At 35.6% G+C, this 24,548-nt stretch overlaps 1 protein-coding gene across 9 annotated transcripts in view; it reads right to left on the bottom strand.

Moving 5' to 3' along the window:
- HMBOX1 (homeobox containing 1) overlaps nucleotides 1-24,548 on the bottom strand; it is a 196,574-nt gene that overhangs the window by 55,135 nt on the left and 116,891 nt on the right. For all 9 annotated transcript variants that reach the window (XM_086703791.1, XM_086703792.1, XM_086703790.1 and 6 more), the window contains exon 5: nucleotides 9,547-9,657. In XM_086703791.1, the coding sequence (XP_086559917.1) occupies nucleotides 9,547-9,657 (111 nt within the window). The remainder of the gene's footprint in view (nucleotides 1-9,546; nucleotides 9,658-24,548) is intronic.

Raw genomic sequence — 24,548 nt, 5'->3', positions numbered from 1 at the left:
TAAATAGCATCCCTATTCTTCAAATTACTCAGTGCAAAATTCTCAGATTCATCTTTGACTTCTCTATTTCTCTGACATACCACATATCCAGCCCATAGCAAACCCTGTCAATTTTATCTTCAAAGTATATCCAGGCTCAGATCAATTTGTATTACCTCCACTAGCTTTAGAACAAGCCAGCATCATCTCTCCAAAGCCTAACTTCCTGGAATAGTTCCAAAGATGGCCTTTCACAGTAAGTCACACCTCTTGGTAATCATGCTCTTGAATGTAAGTTTGTCCTGTGACATGTTTTGACAACAGAAAACAGAAACAGTTCAAGGCTAGGTAATAAGAAGCCTTGCGGCTTCTTACTAGATCTCCCGCAATGCTGGTTCTGGGAAAAGCCAGTTGCCATATAAGAAGTATGACTAACCTGACCCTATGATACTGTAAGGAAGCCCAAGTTAGCTACATGGAGTGAAAGATGCCTGGTCAGGGGTGCTTGGGTGGCTCATTTGGTTAAGTGTCCGACTTCAGCTCAGGTCGTTATCCTCACGGCCCATGAGTTCTAGCCCCACATTGGGCTCTGTGCTGACAGCTCAGAGCCTGGAGCCTGCTTCCGATTCTTTGTCTCCCTGTCTCTCTGCCCACCCCCCACCAAAACTGGCTCTCTCTCAAGAATACAAATGAGAAAAAAAAAAAAAATAAAACAAACAAAAAAGATGCCTGGCCAGCTCCCAGGTGCCACAATTGAGGAAAAAAAGCCATTCTGGACATTCTAGCTACATCAGATACCATGTAGAGAACAGTATAACCCAGCAGACAGAGAGGAATAAAACCTTAGGCATATAGTACCAATATAGCCATGTGGCAGTCAGCCTCCAAGATGGTTCCAAAGGATCCCTGCCTCCTGGTATTCACCCTGTTGTGTAGTTCCTTCTCATATTATACCAGGATTAGTCTGTGTGACCAATAACATGTGGTAGAAGTGATGATACATCGCTTCTGATATCAGGTTATAGAATATATATACCATGGTGTCTGTCTTAGGTGCTCTACCTCTTAGATGAATGACTTTCCTGGGGGGAAAAATAGTTGCCAGGTTGTAAGGACACTTGGGGAGCCAGAGGCGATGCCCCATGTGGCGAGGACTTGGAAATCCCTGGGCAATAAGGAGGAAGGAACTGGGGCCTGCCAACCCTCACAAGAGTGGCCTTAGAAGTAGACTGTCCAGTCAGTTGACGGCTCAACTACAACCTCATGAGAACTCTGAGCAGAACCACCTTAGCTAAGCCACTCCTGGATTTCTGACCCAGAGAAATTGTGAGATAATAAATGTTTGCTGTTTTTGGCTGCTAAGTTGTAGGGTAATATGTTGCACAATAATACAAAATAAATGTAAGACATTGCAACCATCTCCAGTTGTTTATTTCCCCACATTCCCCAAAGTACTCAGGATTAGGAGTATTACTAACTATTCACATTTACAAATTTGGCAGGCAAAAAAAATTTCCTTTAATACTGAGATTTTACTATTAATGAGTATATTTTCTTGTTTACCAAAATTCACATAACTTTTCTTGTGAATTTATGTCTTTTGCCTTTTCTTTTGAGTTATTCACCTTACTGGTGTGTTAAAACAACACCAATTGCTAGTTACACAGATTGCAACTTTTTTTCCAGTTTGTTATTCACTGTTTATCTTTATTTATGGTGTGCTTTCTGATCTTAAATTTAATGAAGTCAAATTTGTTAACCTCTTCTTTTATGGCCAATATGTTTTGTTATTATTCAGAATATTTTTACAGACCTATTGTCTGAACCCTCAATAGATATGATTTCCTATTGTGTGTGAAGTAAATATTTACCTTCTTCCTCAAATGGACAAATGTATCATCACACAATGCTTTAGAGATTCATGGCTTAAATGTAGGCAGACTATGGCTTGCTGCCATAGTTTAAATAAAGTTTTACTGGAACACAGCCATACTCATTCATTTACATGTTAAATTTACATTAAAGTTTTACATTTACATTACATTTGCATCAAAGTTAACAAAGTTTAGGCAAAGGAAAAAATATGGGGTTGGAGTGTTTCAAAGTCTTTGCATTTTCTAAATGCAAGCAGGGATTACAGAATAACAAGGGCTCTAGAATCTACCTAAGTTACATTATATAAATTTTGTTCAACAGCCATGATAGAAGGTTCAAAACAGAGCCAAGCAGCTATCAAGGCTGATCAAGATGAGGTAAAAACAGACTGGCTAAGGCAGTAGTAGGTCCTTTCATCCAAAGCCTGGCTTCTGGTAAAGGATAAAGTTTCAGGGCTTCAGTGGATGAAGGATGAGGAATAGGTCAATAAATTATAATTAGCAGTCCACATTAAAACTATAGCATGCTTTCTTAGTTGAGTGATAAATGGGTATAAATAAAACAAAGAATACAAAGATGAGGTTGAAGAAAAGAAACTAACTGATAATAATGGCTCTTTCTTGGTATTGGGGTTTATTGGTCATGTAACTATGCTTCTTTATAATATTCTGTATTGTCCAATTTTTCTATAAAAAGGAAACTTAAGTGAAATAAAATTGGTCACAAAGGAAAAAGAAAGGGAGAGAGAATGAAGGAGGGAAAAAAAGAAGAGATGAAATTAAGTAGTGACCTGGTTACTTTAAAATAAATCAAGGCAATTTATAATTTATGCACAAGGTGGAAACTCTGGAAACTCTGTAATTTCAAACTTGTAAATATACTGAATTTGAAACATTACTTTTGATGTTTTTTTTCTTGTTCCTTTTTCTTTTTCAATATAGCAGTATTTAAAAATAGCACAAGCAGCATTCTGGAAATACTCCAATAAACACAGATTTATTCTAGAAACCTTAGTTAATCTTGCTTTAGTCAACATGGATGGAGAGCAATGAATAATCCAAGAATGGGTTCAAAATTCTGGACTCTGACAGAAAAATACAAAGATACTAAGAATGCAGGAACAATGTATGTAAGACTCTAAACCCCTCTGAATATAGGAGTTCTAGATTAGCTAAAGAACCCACTTTTTTTCCCTATGGGAAATGTGTACCTATTTTCTTTATAGAAACATTTTTTTCTATCTTGTATCTGGGCTCTCATTAAGAACAAAATTTTGCACATTTATCTAGCAAATCTAAACCCAAGAGGAAAAGGAAAAAAACCTTTTCCTAATTTGCTAAGATCATTAGATTTTGATAAATGTTTTCTTTGTATATATGATAATTTTCTTGCTTATCAGGTTTACTTTTGGGTGAGCTTTTGCCAATCAACTAACAAAAGTATGACTACAACATACTATCCCATTCAGAGAAACTAGCTTCTTCAAAAGCAATTTCTCATTGTCCCCTATGTCACACACGTGATTTCCCCGACGCTCTTGACACTGCAGTAGTGAAGAGAGAAGGCATTATTTCTGCTCTCCAAATTTATTTTACTTCATGTGCTCCCTGCATGAGCCTCCTGGCAAATTTTATTTGTTTAATTTAGAAATAGGCAGAGCAGTACCACGAGCCAAGAGGAACTCAGTAAACCCTGTCTGCTATAGCAATGTTTAAATTAGACAAGGGAAAAGACTGCTGAGCTTAATTTGATTAAATAAAGGGGGGTTTGATGTCAACCACGGTGAATTTAGTACACACTTCTTTAAAAAAATAGGTATTTTCTTGTAAATGTTTTCATAAGAAACAAGATAAAATGTATTTGATCAGTTTCCATCAGTCCATTTTATTCATACTCCTTGGCAGGCTTTGGGATATGCTGGGAAATTCTAATGATGCGTCTGTTATCAGAGAACTACACTGTATCTATATCAACTGGATTATCAGTAAAAACAACCTAAATATCTACTCTATTCTTTTTCTTGCTGAGTCTACTTAAAAAGAGACTAAAAAACGAACAAACAAACAAAATCTTGTATCCAAATGGATCCAGAATGAAAAGGTTGAAAAAAAAAAAGAACTTCAGTCAAGGTAATATAGAGAGAAATGATCTGAGCCCAAGAATAGAGGGACAGAATGTACAAACATTTTTAAAATTTATTTTCTAAATACTTATATTTAGAAAAAAAGCACTTTTCATCTTAATGATTTTTCTTAATTTTGCATTTCCCCCCCAGAATATATGCAATGGGATGGTACCATTTCCATTTATTCTGATGAGCAAGTAAAAAATTATGATATAAAAGAACTTATCAATAAACAGGTCTGGACTATGTGAACCTAGGTTCTGTAGTTTTTATATCTTGAAAGCTGTTAACAAGGCAGGTTAATTTCTTTTTTTTGCCTCTCTCTCTCCTTCCCTCCCTTCCTTCTTTCCCTTTCTTCCTCCTTCTCTCTTTTCCATGAAACTTTGTATGTACTTTTTGAATATATAGTACAAGTACAAAATTGATAAAGATACAAAAGGTTATACAGTTAATAGTATTCCTGCTACCTTGTACTCCCAGTCTCTCTGAGCCTCCACAGAACTTTTCTTAGGTCCGAATACAGCCTGCTAGAGATGTTCTATGTTTACATAAGCATATACATGTGTGTATGTATTCCCTCTATATAAATGGCAGTATACTCTAATGTTTTCACCTTACTTTATTCACTTAAGAATTTGATATTTCTACATATAAGTTTAACTCATACAAAGCCCTCTTTAAAAATTAGCTATTTAGTCTCCATACTATTCCATTTTATAGATATACTATAATTCATTTAACTGGTTCTTGATTGAGAGGCATTTAGGTAGATTCCAATCACCCCTGCAATGACCTGCAAAGAAAACTCTCATGTACTACAAGCAACTAATGACTGGACAGTGCATAAGCTATTTTTAGGTGTTAACATAATTTTAGTTCATCTTATCTAAACAGAATAGTAGTTTCAAAGGTCCATGAAGAAAAAACAATACTAATTCTTCAGCTACAATCAAAGGTTATTTTAAAGTCAACAAAGATGCATTTATACCTAGAAAGAATTCTATACCATATTAGCTCTTATATTAAAGGTGAAAATGCAATGAAAAACTTCTAAAAATTAACTTTCAATCACTAACATCCAATTACTGTTAATGCTATGAAAACTACCAGTTGACAATTATAAACTTATCCTCCTCTCTTCAGCTAACTTTAAATTTTGTCCTACAGAAAACCAGACTAGAAAGAACTTGGAACCTATATGGATTTGGTTTTCAAATAAAAATAGGAAGTCCTTTAAAAAGGGGACAATCAGAGGGGTGCCTGGGTGGCGCAGTCGGTTAAGCGTCCGACTTCAGCCAGGTCACGATCTCGCGGTCCGTGAGTTCTAGCCCCGCGTCAGGCTCTGGGCGGATGGCTCAGAGCCTGGAGCCTGTTTCCGATTCTGTGTCTCCCTCTCTCTCTGCCCCTCCCCCATTCATGCTCTGTCTCTCTCTGTCCCAAAAATAAATAAAAAAACGTTGAAAAAAAAAATTAAAAAAAAAAAGGGGACAATCAGCAATACAACTTCATTGAAAACCAAATGTACATAATTAGAGGAATTTAGTTTTTTATTATTTACTTTTAAGTAAACTGTACATCCAACATGGGGCTCAAACTTACAACCCCAAGATCAAGAGTCACATGCTCTACCAAATGAGTCAGCCAGGTGCCCCTAGGGGAACTTATTTTTAAAAGGAGGTACTAGCTCCTTAAAGAAACCAATTCCTTATCAACAGCTGGATGAATGCTATTAGTGTTTTCCCATTTTCCTGTTTTAGTGCCCTAGTTCCACCTTCCTCCAATTTCCTGATAATGGTTTAGTGGAACTCTGATCCCAAGACAAACTGAAATAAAAAATAAGATAAAAAACAAAACATTTTTTTTTTTTGTTTTTAGTGATTATTTATTTTTGAGAGAGAGAGAGAGAGAGAGAGAGAGAGAGACAGAGAGAGAGAAACAAAGCATGAGCAAGGGAGGGGTAGAGACAGAGAGGGAGCCACAGAATCCAAAGCAGGCTCCAGGCTCTGAGCTGTCAGTACAGAGCCCAACGTGGGGCTTGAACCCATGACCTGAGCTGAAGTCAGATGCTTAAATGACTGAGCCACCAAGGTGTCCCTCTTTTTTTTTAAGTTAAAAAAATTTACTTTTACAAACCCTTGTGTAGAGGGCTTTCAATAGAACACAGCTAGGGAGCTGCTTTGCTATGTAGGAAACCTGGACCCAGAAGCAGGTCACCTACGAATGGTTTAGCACCAGGTTCCCCACCAAAGTGCACTGCGTGAGGGGTGAGGGGTGGTCCCCTCTCCAGCCGACCCGTTTCCTGACCTAGGGGCTCTCTGTACCCCACCGGTCCTGACCCCAGGCTGTATTGCTCCATCTGGGCGGGATTCTGACATAGACACATTTAATCATAATCCCACAGATGGCAGCTTTGTCCCATTGGCTCCTCAGCCAAACACTCAACAATTTTTAATAAAACAGCTTCAGAAGAACACTATATCACCCCAGTGCTAAAAACTTGACTCCAATAGTAGTATTCCACAGTCAGCAGTGCTATCAGATCAGCTACAACAACAAGGCTGCAGTGGCCTGAGAGCTGTACCTTAGTCCCCTTCCTCTTTCTGGTGAATTTATTTTCCTGGCATCCTAGTCTCCTCCTGGAATTAGAGCTCAGCCTTGAAATCCCAGTGTGAGATGGGAATGTAGCCTCACCAACTGTGATGATATGTCAAGGCACTGTTCTAAGTGCCAATGCAAGAGACAAAAATCCCTTTTCTTATAGAGGATGAATGCCTGACACAGTTGACTGGTATTTGTCCTTCAAATTCTTCACTATTCTGCCCTATACATTTTGGAATATCTTGACAATCTCTCTGGTGTTCCCTCCTGGCAGACAATTGCTGAGATGTGCCAGGTTTATGAACCCCCTAGGTATAGCTCCTTATTTACCTACCTGAACCTTTGTTATCAGCCTAAACTGCTCTATTAAGCAGACCAAGTGCCAAGTTTTTGTCATTCACCATCTGATTTGCTTTGTTGTATGTGAGTCATGGATGAAGTGATGTCTTTGGGAAGACTGCTTAGAGTTGAGTTTTAAGTGTTGCTTCAAGTATGATTTTATCTTAAGACTGTCTAATAGGGTAGCCACTAGCCACATGTGGCTATTGAACACCTAAAAGTGGCTGGTTGAAAATGGTGTGTGCTTCAAGTGTAAAATACACTTGAATTTCAAAGAATCAGTATAAAGAGAAAGAAAAAGAGAAAGAAGTCTCAATAATTTTGAAAAGTATCGAATTAAACTTGAAGTGTCAATATATCTTTGCTAAATAAAATAGATTATTAAAATTAATTTTAGCTATTTCTTACTTTTTAAAATGTGGCTACTAGATAATTTTAAATTACATGTCATTTGCATTGTATTTCTATTGAATTGTGCCCCTTTAGAACATTTAGCTAATGGCAGCAACAATAGAGTCATTAGTTTGAGAGATCTGCTTGCCTATCTACCTATCATAAGAATACCTAAAAATGAAAGTTCTTTGCAGAAAAACTGCCAGCTAATAAATGTTGAAGGAATACTAAATAAATAAGATCAACACCATTTTGCAATCCCCAACAGAATAACTCATTAAGTAAGCATCATCAATGGATGCTAAAACCATTAACAAAAGTTTGCTGTTCATCCAGTGACAAAATGACACCCTACAGATTATTTACAAATTGCAAAGACAAGATCCAGTGGTTCTTACTTTAACAAATGATCAAACTTAGCATATGAACAGTGCTACAACCTGACATTACATAAACCTTGATACATGAGGTAAACGTTACTCACAAAGCATTTTGCCCCAATGTTTGTGAACATTTTCAAACATACAGAAACAAAGAAGAAATTTTATGATGAAAATCTATACTCATATCATATAACATTGTACTCATTTACTTTATCACATTATCTACCTCCTTATCTATTTTGATGCATTTCAAAGTATATTGTAGACATTACTACATGCCCTCTCTAAATAATCTATGAAGTATTCTTGCCAAAAATGTTTAATTTGAATCTAATCAAGCCTCTAATCCTAACTTGTAGTTTACAGGAAATACAGGCACTAGAGAGGAATAATTTAATTGACCCTAAGAGGAAAGAGAAAAATGCAGAATATGGGACATTCTGTAAGGTTAGAGAGTTTAAAAAGTTTATGTTATGAAAAAAAAAAAAAAAGTTTGAGTGACCAGACTTAAGAGTCTAAAGAGATATGACAAATTCCAATTTGTCAACCTAAATCAGATACTATTTGATTAAAAAAAAAAAGACATTCTTGCAACTAGAGAAATAGGAATATAAACTAGATGTTTGTATCTATTATATAACCATAGGGGCTGTGGTTATTCAGGCGATTATTCTTTTATTCAGGAGAGGAATGCTGAAGAGAAAGACAGGTGTATACATGCATATACATAAATAGATTTTTAAATTTATTCATTTATTTTACAGGGATAAAGCAAATACAGCAAAATGTTAACAATTATTGTATTTAAAAAGAGGGTAAACAGGTGTTCACTGTGTTGGTCTTTCAACTTTTCTGTACATCTGAAACATTTCAAAATAGAAACTGGGGGAGGGTAGATAAAAAAAAAAAATCCATTGCAGAGATGTTGATATGGTCTGTCTATTTTATCCTGCCTGGGCCTTTCAGATCAGGAATGTGATCTTTAAAAAAACAAAAACAAAAAACTTACCACTCAAATACACATAAATATGTTTTGCAACAGTATTTCTACCTCAGAGTCAATACTATTATTAGCTAAGTCTTTAATATGCAATATTCCAACTGATGATTTAACCTATAATAAGCAATGGCTTTAATGCTGTGCTATTACAGAATACAGCTCAATCACAAGGCTAACCTTGAGATCAGGCTCGCTGCCACCAGTCTGTGTAGTGTGTAGATTGATACAGGCTGTCATACAACATCAGACTCTATATACCATTTGTCAAGGGTACCCTACAACAGATCTTGCCTACTCCTGGCAATTTCAGACATAAAGGTTCTCGCGATCTTTTTTCCTTCAGATTTCATTCTACTTTCCAACCTATTACTGCTGCCAAAGTCATCAGGGCAGTTTCAATCTAAAGTCCAAAGACATGCTCATCATCCAGGTAATTAGAAATAGAAGATCATTAGCAGAGATCACTGGATACAGTATAGAATAAACTAAATAAAAGTATGAAATTAACATTATTAACTAAAGTAACATTTAGAAAAAAAATAGATATGGAATCTTATGTGTGAACCTATAGTTGAAAAAAGAAATCAGCCACTGCTGCTTTCAAACTATGGTTAGAAAAAGCATATAACCTGGAAACAAAGAGGTGCCTTGGAGGAAGGAGTGAAAAGGACTAGTATTAGACACTAAACTAAAAACTGATATAATCAGGGCTTAGGTTTTACAGTTTAGAAGGAAAAAGGAACAACAGGAAAGTATGAAACTACCTTAGTGAAGACAAGTCAGCATACAAATTTAAAAAAGTAATTAATTATAGTCTTGTTTCAGATGCAATAAAATAAGGAAATGATATTTACCAGGGTTTGTCTTCTCAAGTTGATACCATCTGTAAAATGCTCTTTTCTTCTGTTCGCTCAGGTCTGATCCCTGCTGCAACAGCCAATGAGAGATCCGGCTCTGACTGATCCCTGTGTAGAAAGAGAAACAGCTGTTGCGGGTACTGAAATTACAGGGAAGCTGAGGGCTATGTCGGTCCTAGGTTAGTGGGTGCTTTATTCTCTGTGTTACTCTATAAGGAAGCAACTCGAGCAAACTCTCTCCTGATAAGACTTCTTTGTAAAGGCTGACTGCCCGCCCTGGCTAGAATATACTCAGCAATGATCTACTAGAGGTGAAAGCATTTTATTAACTGAGACTTGAAAGTGGTCTCTAAAATTAATCTATAAGCTAGGTTCATGTGAGATAAATGAAGAGATTCCTAATTAATAGTTCTATGTCAGAGGTCTATTAGATTTGTGCTCCTTCTATCACCACCTATACCCCAATCCTGGTTGAGAATATTAGAACTTTTACCTGATACTGAGAAGAAAAACAAAAAATGAAGCCAGCAAGTTTTGCTATTCATTATAAATACTGATGAAAAAGATTTAGGGACTGAGAAAGGAGAGGTCATGAAAACCTTTTCAATAAGGTTTCTGGCTTATTTGTTAATTTACGTAGGTGTTTTCAGACGTGTTACTATTAGTACAGGTAATGAAGAATTGAAAGAATTTTAGAATTAAGCTGCAGGATGACCTCTTAAGAAATCTCAAGAGGTAAAGACATTCTTCTAAGACACAGACTTATAACAGTAAAAAAAGTGAATAGAATATAAAGCAGTAGTTTTCAACTACCTCCAAAAAGTTCCTGACAGCAATTAATTAGAAATGTGAAAAACGTCCACATCTGAAAGTAAAAACACATGTCTAAAACTTACTAGTATGAGAATCATGCTTCTTCTGGTCATTGTAGCTATTCCAAAATGAATAATTCAATATACAACTGGCAAAAGCAAAGAATAATAGGAAAGATAAAACTCTCTTATACACTCATAAGGCATCTTCCAGAAGACCCTTCAGTTCTCACAAAGGGTTAACAGTATCTAAATTCTCCCAAGGAATTACTTATGGTAACTGGATAGTACCGAATGCCACCTGTGCCAACACCTGTTTAAAACCATAAGGTACAATAGGAAGGGTGCTATCATGGAAGTAATCACACCTCCTAACATGAGAAGAAGCTGGAGGTCTGGTGATCACATTTAACTCATTAAAAGCAAGCCCCTGGAGTTTCATACTTTAAAAACCAATGTTAATAGAATATTTCAGGAAACCAGGGAAAGGAGATTTGTTAAAAGAAAGGTTGGGGTTCGAAGAAAATTTCTCTGATTGGAAATACCCTTCACTTTCAAGGGTGAAAGTCAAATAGGTTCTAAAACCTAAGTGATTACATTATCAAGTAATTCACAGTAGTTTTCCAGTGGACTGAAGATGTATGTGATGCAGGTGTTGGCAGCTAGTACTGTATGCTTGTTCTAAGAGAATGCAAATTATTCTGGATAATTAAATTGGCTGTGTTTAGCAATGCTTTCACCAAAAGTCTAGTTTCAGATATTATACTACCTTTTACACTACTTTTAAACAAGATGAAAAAAACAACCATTTTCCACTATGAAATCAAAATTGGTTTTCAGGTCATAAAACGAAAATATTTAATATGGATTCTTCATATTGGCACCATACTACTCGAAACCAGAGGTAATTTGAGAAAAATCTGTTGAGAAAATAAAAAAAAGAATATACAGAGATTCTGAAACTTTCAGTATTAAATCTGCACACAGATCACAGAGCCAGTAGATATTGGAACTGTCCAGGTTCTGGTGGTGCTGTAGTGGAGGAAGAGGGAAAAAGCCCATCAAAGGAGATTAAATTATGATCTAGTCACATAATAAAATATTGGGCAGACTTTTTTTTTAATGTTTATTTATTTTTGAGAGAGAAAAAAAGAGAGAGACAGAGCATGAGTCAGGAAGGGGCAGAGAGAGCCAGAGACACAGAATCCAAGGCAGTCTCCAGGCTTGGAGCTGTGAGCACAGAGCCCGCCATGGGGCTCAAACTCACGAACTGCAAGATCATGACCTGAGCTGAAGTTGGTGCTCAACTGACTGAGTCACCCAGGTGCCCCTGGGCAGACTTTTAAAAATATTCAAAAACAGCCATCAAAAACAAATAATAACAAACCAAACAAACAAAAAGGCATCAATACCAAATGGCTGGCAACAACATACAATATATGGAACTCTCATACTGCTGATGGAAGGGTAAGAAGTCAGGGCCACTTTGGAAAACAACTGGGCAGTATCTACTAAAGGTGAATAAATGCATACCGCATGACCTAGTAATTTCTTTCCTTGATATACAGCAATTTGTACATACTCAATAGAAGTATGTGCAAAAGGCATGTACATCTTGTACATGTACAGACCCACAGGAGCATTTATTCATAATGATCCCCAATCTGAAACAACTCAAATGCCTATCAACAGGAGAATACATAAAAATAATGATTTATACATTCAACTAGAGACTACCATACCAAATAGCAAAAGGATAAACAAACCACTGCTATATGCAACCATATGAATAAATCTCACAAAAATAATATAGGCCAAAAAAAGTTAGATGCACATAAAAAAGTCACACACAACTATATGACTCAATGCATATACAGCTAAAAAACAGACACAATTTATCTATATGGGTGGCAATCAGAATAGTGGTTACCTACAGTTAGGAGGGGCAGTATAAAGGGTTATGTAGTGATTGGCATCATTACTGATCTTGATCTGGGTGACAGTTATATGTGTATATTCACTTTATAGAAATCATTAAGCTGGACACTTTTTACTGAATATTTCAATTAAAAAAAAGTTTGCCCCAAACATTTTCAAAATTGTAGGCAATGTTTAAAAGAATACATTGATATGTATCGATACAGAAAGATGCCCATGAATAAATGAAAAAGTACATAGTTTTATGAATATGTTTTTACATAATCTACATTGTTTTGTGAAGTAACAAAACCTTATATATAGAAAGATACACAATAGGAATTCAGAGTGGCATATTTTTCATACATTGTATACCTCTACATTATTTTCTTAATCTTTCTACAAATATGTATTAGTTTATTTTATATTTAGCCTTTCCTTATAAACACTACATACTTTGTTGGTTGCTTTAAAAACACTGTAATGATGCTAAACAACAGAGAAGTGCAAAAAGAAGTTAATTTCAGCCTTCCCTCACCAATTCCACTGAGGTAAGTAATGTTAACTGTTAATTTATGTTGTTCCACAATTTTCTCCATATGTAATTATTAATTTATAAAACAAAAGAAGATAATAAAGAATATCCTCCTGTCTAGTCTTTTATGTGTGCAGATAATAAACAAAGAACTTCTTCCCTGTAAATTTAATTCGTTTTCATATACTAAATACAGAAAACAAAGTAATAAAGCAAGTAGTTTTTTCCAGAAGAGGTACTACAAAAGCTGAGTATGTACAATAACACATTTCACAGTCATTTTTCTTGGTTAGCAGCTTGCTGATAGGTGAGGTTCCTGTAACATGCATCCTTCTGTGGCTGGTCCATGCCTTTGGTCCATGGTTCAGTTGAGTTGGTCCATGCTTCAACTGAGGTAGGTGTCAGAAAGCCCTGCTGCTTTTGTCTGCTTTGGTACTCCTTCTTGGGAGAAAAACTCCCTAACTCCCCTCCCACTGCTGAAAAAAATAAAAAGTCATTCTCCACATGTTTTAGCTCCTCATAACCCCTTCTCCACCTTTCACAGGGCAGAAGAAAGGAAAAATTTACATATAACTTTCATACACTCAGAGACTACAACTAACCCCCATTAATTTCTTTCCAATAAGAAAGTGATGGATCACAAAGGACAAAAAAATGCCAGTCTCATGCACATTCTTTTCTGAGCTTCAGCTTTGTCATGCTCCTTCCAGTTCCTCAAATGCCACGCTCCCTTCCACTAGAGGGCTCTCTACCACAACCCAATCTGGTCAAAATCCCTAATGCTACAATTTAAATGTTCTCTCTTCCTTCCGCTTCCTGTGGAAAGCCACAACTACTGACCACTCCCATCATCTTCATCTTTGAAATGCCAGATACAACTGCCCAGTGCGAGTTTTCAGTCAGCTTCAGGGACTGCTTTGCTAGCTCCTTAAATGCTAGTGTCCCAAGGGTTCCATCTCTAAGAATATTCTCTTACTCTACACAGTCTTCCTTTGGTCATCTCAACTGTCAATAATTGTGACGTTAAAATTCTAAGTGTCGATGACTTCCAGAGCACCAGACTGTTATTTCAACCATCTGCTAGATAGTTTCATGAAATTTTGCCACAGGTATTCAATATCATTAATTTAATTCATTATCCTCCTCCTTTAAATCTGCTCTTCTTCTGTGTCCCCCCCATCTCAATTTTACCTACCATTCTATTCTTTCCTCCAAATCTCACATGCTTACTATATCCAATCACTTCTTAAAATTCTCTTTATGTTCTCTCTAATTCTCATGTCTGCAGTTTGGAATCTCACCCCCTTTTGCCTGGAGAATTGAAACAACTTTGATACAAGAACAAGCCATCTAAGATCCACAAAGTACAAAATCCTCATGATCAGATCTTTTTTATTACAAGATCATTGCCAGTTGAAAAAGTAAAATGTGATTCTTCAAGTCATCTCTATAATTTACCTTCCACAGTGTAACCAGAGTTGTATCTCAAAAGTTTTAAGTTAAAGCACATTCTCCATAGGGGCGCCTGGGTGGCTGAGTCAGTTAAGCATCCGTCTTCAGCTCAGGTCATGATCTCACAGTTTGTGAGTTCGAGCCCCACGTCGGGCTCTGTGCTGACAGCTCAGAGCCTGGAACCTGCTTCAGATTCTGTGTCGCCCCTTCTCTCTGCCCCTTCCCTGCTCATGCTCTGTGTCTCTCTGTCTCTCAATAGTAAATAAATGTTAACAAAAATAAAATAAAAAACGCATTCTCCATAAAAATAATTCACTAACATGCAGAAAAAAGTCCATCCTCCATCTCAACTTATCTCTTATTCCCTATCCTAGAAATATCCTTGTTTATTTGGCATGAAACCTTCCAGACTCTTTCCTATGCACTTATGTCTTTTAAGACATAAACATGTATCTGTATACATATATAGTTTTAAAAAAAAAAAAACACACATTTGTAGTTATTCTATACGTAATATGTTTCGCACATAATGCCTTGGAATTTTCTCATGTAGTACATAATGAATTTTCATCATTCTAATGGCTATGTAATATTCTACACCACAATCCACCTACATATCTGTTATTGAACATTTCAGTTGTTGCTAATGGTTTAATTATACATGATATATACATACATGATATATATATACACGCACACACACATATACACACACACGATACAGGATAATTATGGTTTAATTACACATGATGATGAAATAAGCACTCTATGCATATCTCTGTGCATATGAATGGATATTTTAGAAGAGAGTCACAAGAATGGAATTTTTGATTCATAGTATATGAGCATTTAAGTTTGTGACAATACTGAAGAGGATTGTACCACATTTTATACTCTAACCAAGTAATGAGAATGTCTCCTTACATTCTCACGATTATTGAATACTATAAAACTTATTTTTGAAAGTCTTTCATTTTGAAATACATGCTCATTATAAAAAAAAAATTATAAGCAATTCAAAAGGAAAAAAATAAGAGGAAAACTAATTAACAAAACAAAACAAAACACAGGAGCACCTGGGTGGCTCAGTCAGTTAAGTGTCCAACTTGTCCAACTCTTGATTTTGGCTCAGGTAATAATCTCATGGTTCGTGAGATCAAGCCCCATGTTGGGCTCTGTGCAGACAGTGCAGAGCCTATTTGGGATTCTTTCTTTCCCTCTCTCTCTCTCTGCCCCTCCCCTGCTCATGCAGTGCACTCTCTCTCTCAAAATAAATAAATAAATAAATAATAAAAAACATACACATCTAAAACAAAACCAGGGGCGCCTGGGTGGCGCAGTCGGTTAGGCGTCCGACTTCAGCCGGGTCACGATCTCGCGGTCCGTGAGTTCGAGCCCCGCGTCGGGCTCTGGGCTGATGGCTCAGAGCCTGGAGCCTGTTTCCAATTCTGTGTCTCCCTCTCTCTGCCCCTCCCCCGTTCATGCTCTGTCTCTCTCTCTGTCCCAAAAATAAATAAACGTTGAAAAAAAAAAAATTTAAAAAATAAAAAAAATAAATAAATAAAACAAAACCAAAAACCCCCAACACCCCCTACCCCCACACGCATCCAAATTCTCACCACTAAAATATAACTATACTCATAACAAGATCATCCCAAGCATATGTAGACATAGGATAGGCAGAATTACTAAAATGACATACTACAGACAAAATTTTAAAAAATAAAAACATAAAATTCAGTCTGATTTAGATGTAAGAAAAAAATTTTTAATAAACTAGAGTGTAAATAAAGATCAATTCAACTTTAGTAAATGCTTCTGTGAATTTAGCAAATTCAAATAAGATACCTAAAAAAATGCATTAAAACAAGAAAAAGGATTATACAAAAGCACTGGGAGGCTGGAAGCATTACTTTCTGACTTCTGGCCAGAATGTAATGGCTCCTGGCTAAAAAGCTGAGGAATTAGCAGGCTGTGGTGGCCAGGCTCTAAGATGACCCCTAATAATCCTCTTTGTCTTCCTCCTTTTGTGTAATCCCCTCCAACACTGCTTGAGGGTTGGTTTATGCAACTAACAGACTATGGCAGAAATGACAGTCTGCGACTTCTGTGCTAGGTCACAAATGACATTACAGTTTCTGCCTTGCTCTGAAAGTTGGTTCTGAGGGAAGCTAGTTGCCATGCTGTGAGACCACTCAACCAGACCTATGGATACACTTATATGGCAAAAAACGGAGTCATTCTATTAACAGCTATGCAAGTGAATCACCCTGGAAGGGAGTCCTCTGGTCTTAGTTAAGACTCCCAATGACTGCTACCTCCTGAGAACACCCTGAACCAGAAAGATCTAAGCTGCTCTTGGACTCTTGACCCAGAGAAACTGAGACAATAAATATTTAGGTTTCAAGTTGTTAAGATCTGATATTCTTTTTTTTTTTAATGTTTATTTATTTTAAGAGAAAGAGTGTGAGCAGGGGAGGGGCAGAGAGAGAGAGGAAGAGAGAGAGAATCCCAAGCAGGCCCTGCACTGTCTGCACAGAGCCCAGTGCGGGGCTCAGTCTCCTGAACCATGAGATCATGACCTCAAGCCTAAATCAAGAGTCGGATGCTTAACCAACTGAGCCACCCAGGCACCCCTAGATCTTATGTTATTTCTTATGCAGCAATAGATAACTCATATGCATACATATACTATACTTTCCCCATCTCTCTCCCTGGCCTTTATACCCCACTCCTGATATTTGGAATATATTTTTGCATAGTTAACATTTGTAATCTATTCTGGATTCATAATTCCCATAGTTGTTTACTCAAAGTTCTAAATTTGAATGGATTCAAGATTTACCATACAGTTCCCCAGGTTTTCCACTCTATACATTTTTTGTTTTTAATTGAAACATATTTTACCTAAAGTACACTACTCTTAAATATATATTTCAATGACTTTTGACTGTGTATACACACATATGACCATTGCTCAAATTAGTATAATAGATTATTTTCATGCTCCTTAAAAGACCCTTCTTGTGCCTTTCCAGTTAATCCCAAATTCTACATTTTCAATTTAATTTTTGGCAATATTTCTTCATCAAGAAGTTTTTATTACTGCAGGTTTATCGATGCTATTCTTCCCAGTCCTTGTATGCTTATGTTTGTCTTCCATGTTTATTTTTTGAGGACAACACTACAAGGGAAATAATATTGGGGGGATTAGGGTTTCCTTCGAAATCTGTTTGGCTGGAGTGATGTCAATGGGAATGGCAGAGTAAGGGCCTCTGAAAAGCCAGTCCTTCATAAATGCAACAAGAGCAAAAGCAGCTCTACCATAAAAATACTGGCAAAAATTATTAGAATCAATGTTTTCAGAACTCTGGAAATTAACAAAAGGCTTGCAACAATCCAAGGAGTACTTATTCAAGAAAAAATGCTAAATTTTAATAAGAGATGTTAGACATTTTAACCAGACCTACACCCATTCCCATCATCCCAGCAGCACAGTAGACTTGAAAACCAATATTCCTGCAATCACAGTGGAAACCAGGTGTAGCCTAGTAGCCACTGGAGGGGGTAAAACAGGTTTGGAGTTCTCTAAAACACCATTCAAAGAGAACTGTCATTATTTGACCTGTCAATTCTCTGCCAACTCCCATGTGCAAGTCTTGTCCTTATTGATTCAGACCTCATTCAGGGTGAATAGCCTTTTCCCTGGGAGGGGAGAAGAAGGGTGGTGGTTTGTTGAAAACAATCAGAGGCAGTCATTTAACAACACCATTAATATTAACTGAGGTAATGACAACAGTTGGGGCAAACAAGCAGTTAATCAAAATATTTAAAAAGCTGAGGAATGAGATGTCTATGAGTATCTCTGAAAAGCTTTGACAGGGGCACTTGTAAAGCATGCAACTCTTGATCTCAGGGTTATGACTTTGAGCCCCATACTGGGCATGGGCCTACTTAAAAAAAAAAAATGCTTTGACATATTTTTGGCCTTTTAGGCCAGGTGCATGTGTAGGGCTGTGTATATGCCTAGGTCCATGTGCAAGATCAGAGTAACGTACATGTGAAACTCCTAAGCTCTCACTTCTGGCTGACCTTGAGGCATGGTGTAAAGAGAAAGTGAAGGCAAAGGCAGAATTATGAAATGCCTATCTGAGCATTAAAAGCATACCACAATACACATTCAGAGCCCCTCTACAAAGCTGGGAAACTTATTGTTCCAGACATTTAAGGAAATCTCTGTCCAATAATTAGCTGACAACTAAGCTAACAAGAAACTTCAGTAGCCACACACTGTATATAGGATTAGTTCAAGGAAGTCACTAAACAAAGAAAGACCAACAATATCAAACACTAATAACAACAAATCCAAGGGTAAGGAGGAATCTGATTTCCAGATTTCTACATTATTTAAGAAGTGCCCAATTTGAAAAATAAAATTTATAAACCATGCAAAGAAATAAGAAGTATGACATATGCATAGTAAAAAAAAGCCATCAATAAATGTCTTTGAAGAAATTTGTGGACTTACCAGACACAAATTTAAAATAGCTATTTTAAAGATATTCAAAGAAGCAGACAAAACATGTCTAAAGAACTAAAGGAAAGACTGAGAAAAATGCCTTATCAAACAAAACATCAATAAAGAGAAGGAATTATAAGAAAAAATCAAATAGAAATTTTGGAGTTGAAAAGTACAAAAAGTGAGAGGAAGAATTTACTAAAGAGGCTCAACATCAGAACTGGCAGGAGAAAACTAAAGACAGGTCAATTGAGATGATCTATTATGAGAAACAGAAAAGTGAAGAAAGAATATTTGAAAAAATAATGGTGAGTTTCCAAATTTTATAAGAAAACATTAATCTACACATCCAAGAAGCTCAGAGGTCTTTATGTAATGTAAATTTTGAGAGATCCACACGTAGACCATAAACTGTTGAAAATCAAAGACTAAGAAAATTTGAAAGCAGCAAGAGAAAAAAGTGACTCATTATGTACAAGGAATACTCAGTAAGATTAATAGCTGATTTCTCATTAGAAACAGTCAGTAGAGGCAGTAAGATGATATATTCAAAGTGCTGGGGAGAAAAAAAGAATGTCAATCAAAAACTCTATATCCAGCAAAACTTTCCTGCCAAAATGAAAGAGACATTAAGACACTATCAAACTCTGGGGTGCCTGGGTGGCTCACTCAGTTAAGCATCTGACTTCAGCTCAGGTCATGATCTCACAGTTTGTGGGTTCAAGCCCCATGCTGGGGGCTGACAGCTCTCTGGTGACAGCTTGGAGCCTGAAGCCTGCTTCTGATTCTATCTCCCTCTCTCTCTGCTCCTCCCCCACTTGTGCTCTGTTTCTCTCTCTCAAAAATAAATAAACATTAAAAAAATTAAAAAAAAAAGAATGACATTGTCAAACTGGACAGAATCTGCTGTCAGCTGACCTGACCTACAAGAAAAGCTAAGAGAATTATTTTAGATGAAATGAAAGGACACAAAATAGTAATACAAATACACAAAAGGAAATAAAGAGTGCCAGTAACTGCAATGATGAAGTAATGACAAAACACAGTATAAAAGTATTTTTTTGTTTGGAACTACTTTTATCCCTATTTGATTTCAAATTAGATAATGCAATAATTATAAATCAAAGTTGATAGGCACACAATGTGTAGCGTTTAATTTGTGTGACAATAATAGCACAAAGGAGAAGGAATGAAGCTATAAGGGAGTCAGGTTTTTCTCTATTATTGAAATTAAGTGGCTATTAATCTGTACTAAGCTATTATAAATTAAATAATTATAATTACATAATTATAAGTTAATGGTAATCCTCAGGGCAACCACTAAGACAATAACTGAAAAAAAACATAGTAAAAGAAATGACAAGAGATTTAAACTGATATACTAGAAAATATCTATTTAACACAAAAGAAGGAAGTAACCAAGCAATAAGGGGAACAAAATAGACACAAGTCATGACAAACAAATAACAAAATGGCAGATGTAAATCCTACCTCATTATAATTATATTAAATTTAAATGGATTAAGCACCCCAATAAAAAAAGCAGAGACTGGCAGAATGGATGAAATAAAAACATGATCCAACTGTATACTGTCTATAAGAAATACATTTTAGATTCAAAGACATGAAGAGGTTGAAAGTAAAAGAATGGTAAAAGATATACTATGTAAGCATAGGCAAATGAAAACCTGAGTGGCAATACTAATATCAGACAAAATAGACTTAAACAAAATTTGTAAGGAGGGACAAAAAAAGGACATTTTACAATGACAAAAGGGATAACACATGAGGAAAAAAAAAAAAAAAAAAACCACATACACACCAAACAACAGAATGCCAAAATACATGACACAAAAACTGACAGAATTGAAAGGAGAAATAGACAATTCAACAGTTATAGCTGGAGACTTCAATACTCACTTTTAACAGTAGATAAAACAACCAGACAGAAGACTAATAAGAAAAAAGACATCAACATCATAAACCAACTAAACCTAATAAACGGCTTAAGAATGTTCCACTCAACAACAGTAGAACACGCATTCTTTTCAAGTGTATGTGGAACATTTTCTGGGACAGACATATGTTAGGACACAAAACAAGTCTCAATAATTTTTAAATCATACAAAGTAGGCTCTCCAAACACAGCAGAATGAATTAGAAATCAATAACAGAAAATACTGGAAAATTCACAAACATATGGAAATTAAGAGTCCTAACCAATGAGTCAGAGAAGAAATGACGGATATTAGAAAATACCTTGAGATGATTAAAACACATACAGACACTCACAGACACACACACACAAACACACAAAACATACCAAACATATGAGATGAAGATAAAGAAGTGCTCAGAGCGCTCAGAGAGAAATTTATTGCTGTGTCTCTACTGAAAAAAGAAAAAAAAAAAAAAAGACGAATCAATACTCTAGCCTTGTACCTTAAAAACTCTAGAAAAAGAGCAAACTTACTCCAAGGCAGGCAGAAGAAAGAAAATGAAATAATATAGAGGAGAAATAAATGAAGCACAAAATAGAAACATAATAGAGAAAACCAAAAAATAATACATTTGTTCTTTGAAACAGGCAAATAGGATTGAGAAACTTTTAGGTAGACTGACAAGCAAAATGAGGGAAGACTCAAAACTAAAATCAGGAATGAAAGAGAGGGCATTACTACTGACCTAACAGAAATAAAAAGGGAACAACAATATGCCAACAAATTATAAAACCTACATGAAATGACAAATTCCTAGAACAACCTACCAAATCTGATTCAAGAAGAAACAGAAAATCTGAACAGGTCTATAGCAAGTAAAGGTACTGAATTAGTAGTCAAAATCTTCCCACAAAGTCAGATGACTGCACTGGTAAATTCTACCAAGTGTTTCAAAACTAATTAACACACACATACACACACTCTAATCCTTCACAAACTCAATTAGAAAAAGAAGGAAACACTTCCCAATTCATTCTGTAAGGCCAAAACCAGACAAAGACACTGCAAGAAAACTACAGATCAACATCCCTTATGAGTATAGATGTAAATATCCTCAACAAAATACTAGCAAACTGATTTCAACAACATATAAAAAGGATTTTATCCCATGACCAAGTGGGATTTATCTCAGGAAAGCTAGGTTCACTGAATATGTGAAAATCAATGTAATATACTGTAGTAGTAAATGACAAAATCCATGGGATTACTTTAATAGACAGGAAAAAGAATTTGACAAAACCCAACACACTTTTGTGATACAGAACACTGAATAAACCAAGAACAGAAGCAAACTTTCTTACCTTGAAAGAGAACATCTATGAAAAATCCACAGCTGACATCATACTTAGTAGTTAAAGACTGAGAGCTTTGCCACTAAGATCAGCAACAACACAAGAAAGTTTGCTCTGGTTCCAGCCAGGACAACCATAAAACAAGTTAAAGAAATAAAAGGCATTCAGACTGGGAAGGAAAAAGGAAAATAACCTGTTTGCAGATGACAGGATGTTGAGTACTGAAGAATCTGAACGAATCCACATGAGCACATGCACACGCACAAAACTATTAGAATTGTGTTCACCAAGGTTGCAGAACACAAAAATCAACATACAGAATTAAATTTTATTTCCATCCGCTAGCAATGACGCAAAAAAAAAAAAAAAAAAAAAAAAAAAAAATTCAAAAACTAATTCTGCGTACAATAGCATCAAAATGAATAAAATATTTAGGAATAAATCTAACAAAAATAATGCAAAACCTGTACAACAAAAACTACAAAATACTGTTGAAAAAAATTTAAGAACACCTAAGTAAATGGAAAGACATCTCATATTCATGGATTGGAGGATTTAATATCATTAAAATGACAACACTCAACAAATTGATCTACAGATTCAAAGTAATTCTTATTAAAATTCCAGCTGCCTTTTTTTTTTTTTTTTTTGCAGAAGTTAATAAAGTGATCCTCAAATTCCTATAGAAATGTAAGGGACCCAGAACAGACAAAACAATCTTTAAAAAAAAAAAAGAAGAACAAAGTTGGAGGATTCACACTTCCCAATTTCAAAATTTACTGTCAAATTGTATCAAGATTATGTGGTACTGGCATTTAGATAGACATATAGATCAATGGAATAGAACCAAGAGTCAGGATAAAAAAAAAAAAGAAGAACAACAACAAAGTTGGAGGATTCACACTTCCCAATTTCAAAATTTACTGTCAAATTGTATCAAGATTATGTGGTACTGGCATTTAGATAGACATATAGATCAATGGAATAGAACCAAGAGTCAAGAAATAAGTCCAGTCATTCATTTATGGTCAACTGATTTTTGAGAAAGTTGACAAGAAAATTCAATAAGCAAAGAATAGTCTTTTCAGCAAACGGTGCTGGAACTAGATATCCACCTGCAAAAAAAATGATATTGGACTCCTATCTTATATCATATACAAAAATTACCTCAAAATGGATCAGGGACCTAAATGTAAGAGCTGAAATTATGAAACTCTCAGAAGAAAAGAGATATAAATCTGTGTGACTTTGAATTGGACAATGGTTTCTTAGCTATGACACCAAAAGCAACAACAAAAAAAATGATGTCATCAAATTTAAAATACTGTGTGCTTCAAAGGTTACCACCAAGAATGTGAAAATATATGGAAACTCTATATCTGACAAGGCACTTTTATCTAGAATACATAAAGAACTCTTACAATTCAATACTAAAAAATAAAACTCATTTTAAAAAATAGATGAACAATTTCACTAGACATCCCTCCAAAAATACATACAAATGGTCAAAAAGCACATGAAAATATGGTCAACATCATTGGTCATTAAGGAGATATGAATCAAAACTATGAGATACCACTTTACAACCACTAGGATGGTTATAGTTAAACAGATGAATAATAACAAGCGTTGGTGATAATGTGAAGCAATTGGATCCCTCATACATTTGTGGGTTTGCAAAATGCAAAACAGTTTGACAGTTCTTCAAAATGTTAAACACAGAATTATCATATAACCCACAATTCCAGTCCTAGGTATATTCCAAGAGATTCTGTCTACACAAAAACTTCACAGTTCAAAGCACTGTGCACAATAGCCCCAAAGTGGAAACAATCCAAATGTCCATCAACCAATGAGTAAATAAAGTGTAGTATATGTATGCAGTGGAAAATCATTTATCTATTAAAAGAAGTACTGATACATGCCACAACACAGGTAAACCTTGAAAACATTATGCTAAGTAAAGGGAAGGTAGACATGAAAATTCACAGAGTAAATGAGCCTATTTTATGAAACAGCCAGAAATTTGTCTTTAGAGGTAAATCTATAGACAGAAAATAAGTTAGCGATTGCCAGGAATGAAGAACTGAGGGAATGAAGAACTGGGGAATGAATGCTTATAGGTATGGAGTTTCTATGTTGAACTTTATCTATAAAGGAATATTTCCATTATTCTTGTTGCAACATCCCTCTGGAACTGTTATTCTTAAACCAAAAATAATGGATCAATCATTCATAACTAAGATACCTTCAGGCAAACTTATTTCCTTCTCCAGGATAGAGGCATGTCAGTTCCCATCATTTTCTCTTGTTTGATTCAGAATTTTTATTTGATTCAGTCTGTGTTTTAAAGTCCATCGAAGACAGAATTTTTCTTTTTGTTTATTTTTATTGTTTCTGCTTGGTTATGATAACCAGAAGTGAAGAAAAAATTTATTCCTTTTTTTTTTTTTTTTTTTCGAGAGAGAGAGA

Source organism: Puma concolor, chromosome B1 (genome assembly GCF_028749965.1).
Source record: "Puma concolor isolate L17-30 chromosome B1, mPumCon1.1.hap2, whole genome shotgun sequence".
Lineage (NCBI taxonomy): Eukaryota > Metazoa > Chordata > Mammalia > Carnivora > Felidae > Puma > Puma concolor.
This window is presented reverse-complemented; position numbering and strand designations above follow the sequence as displayed.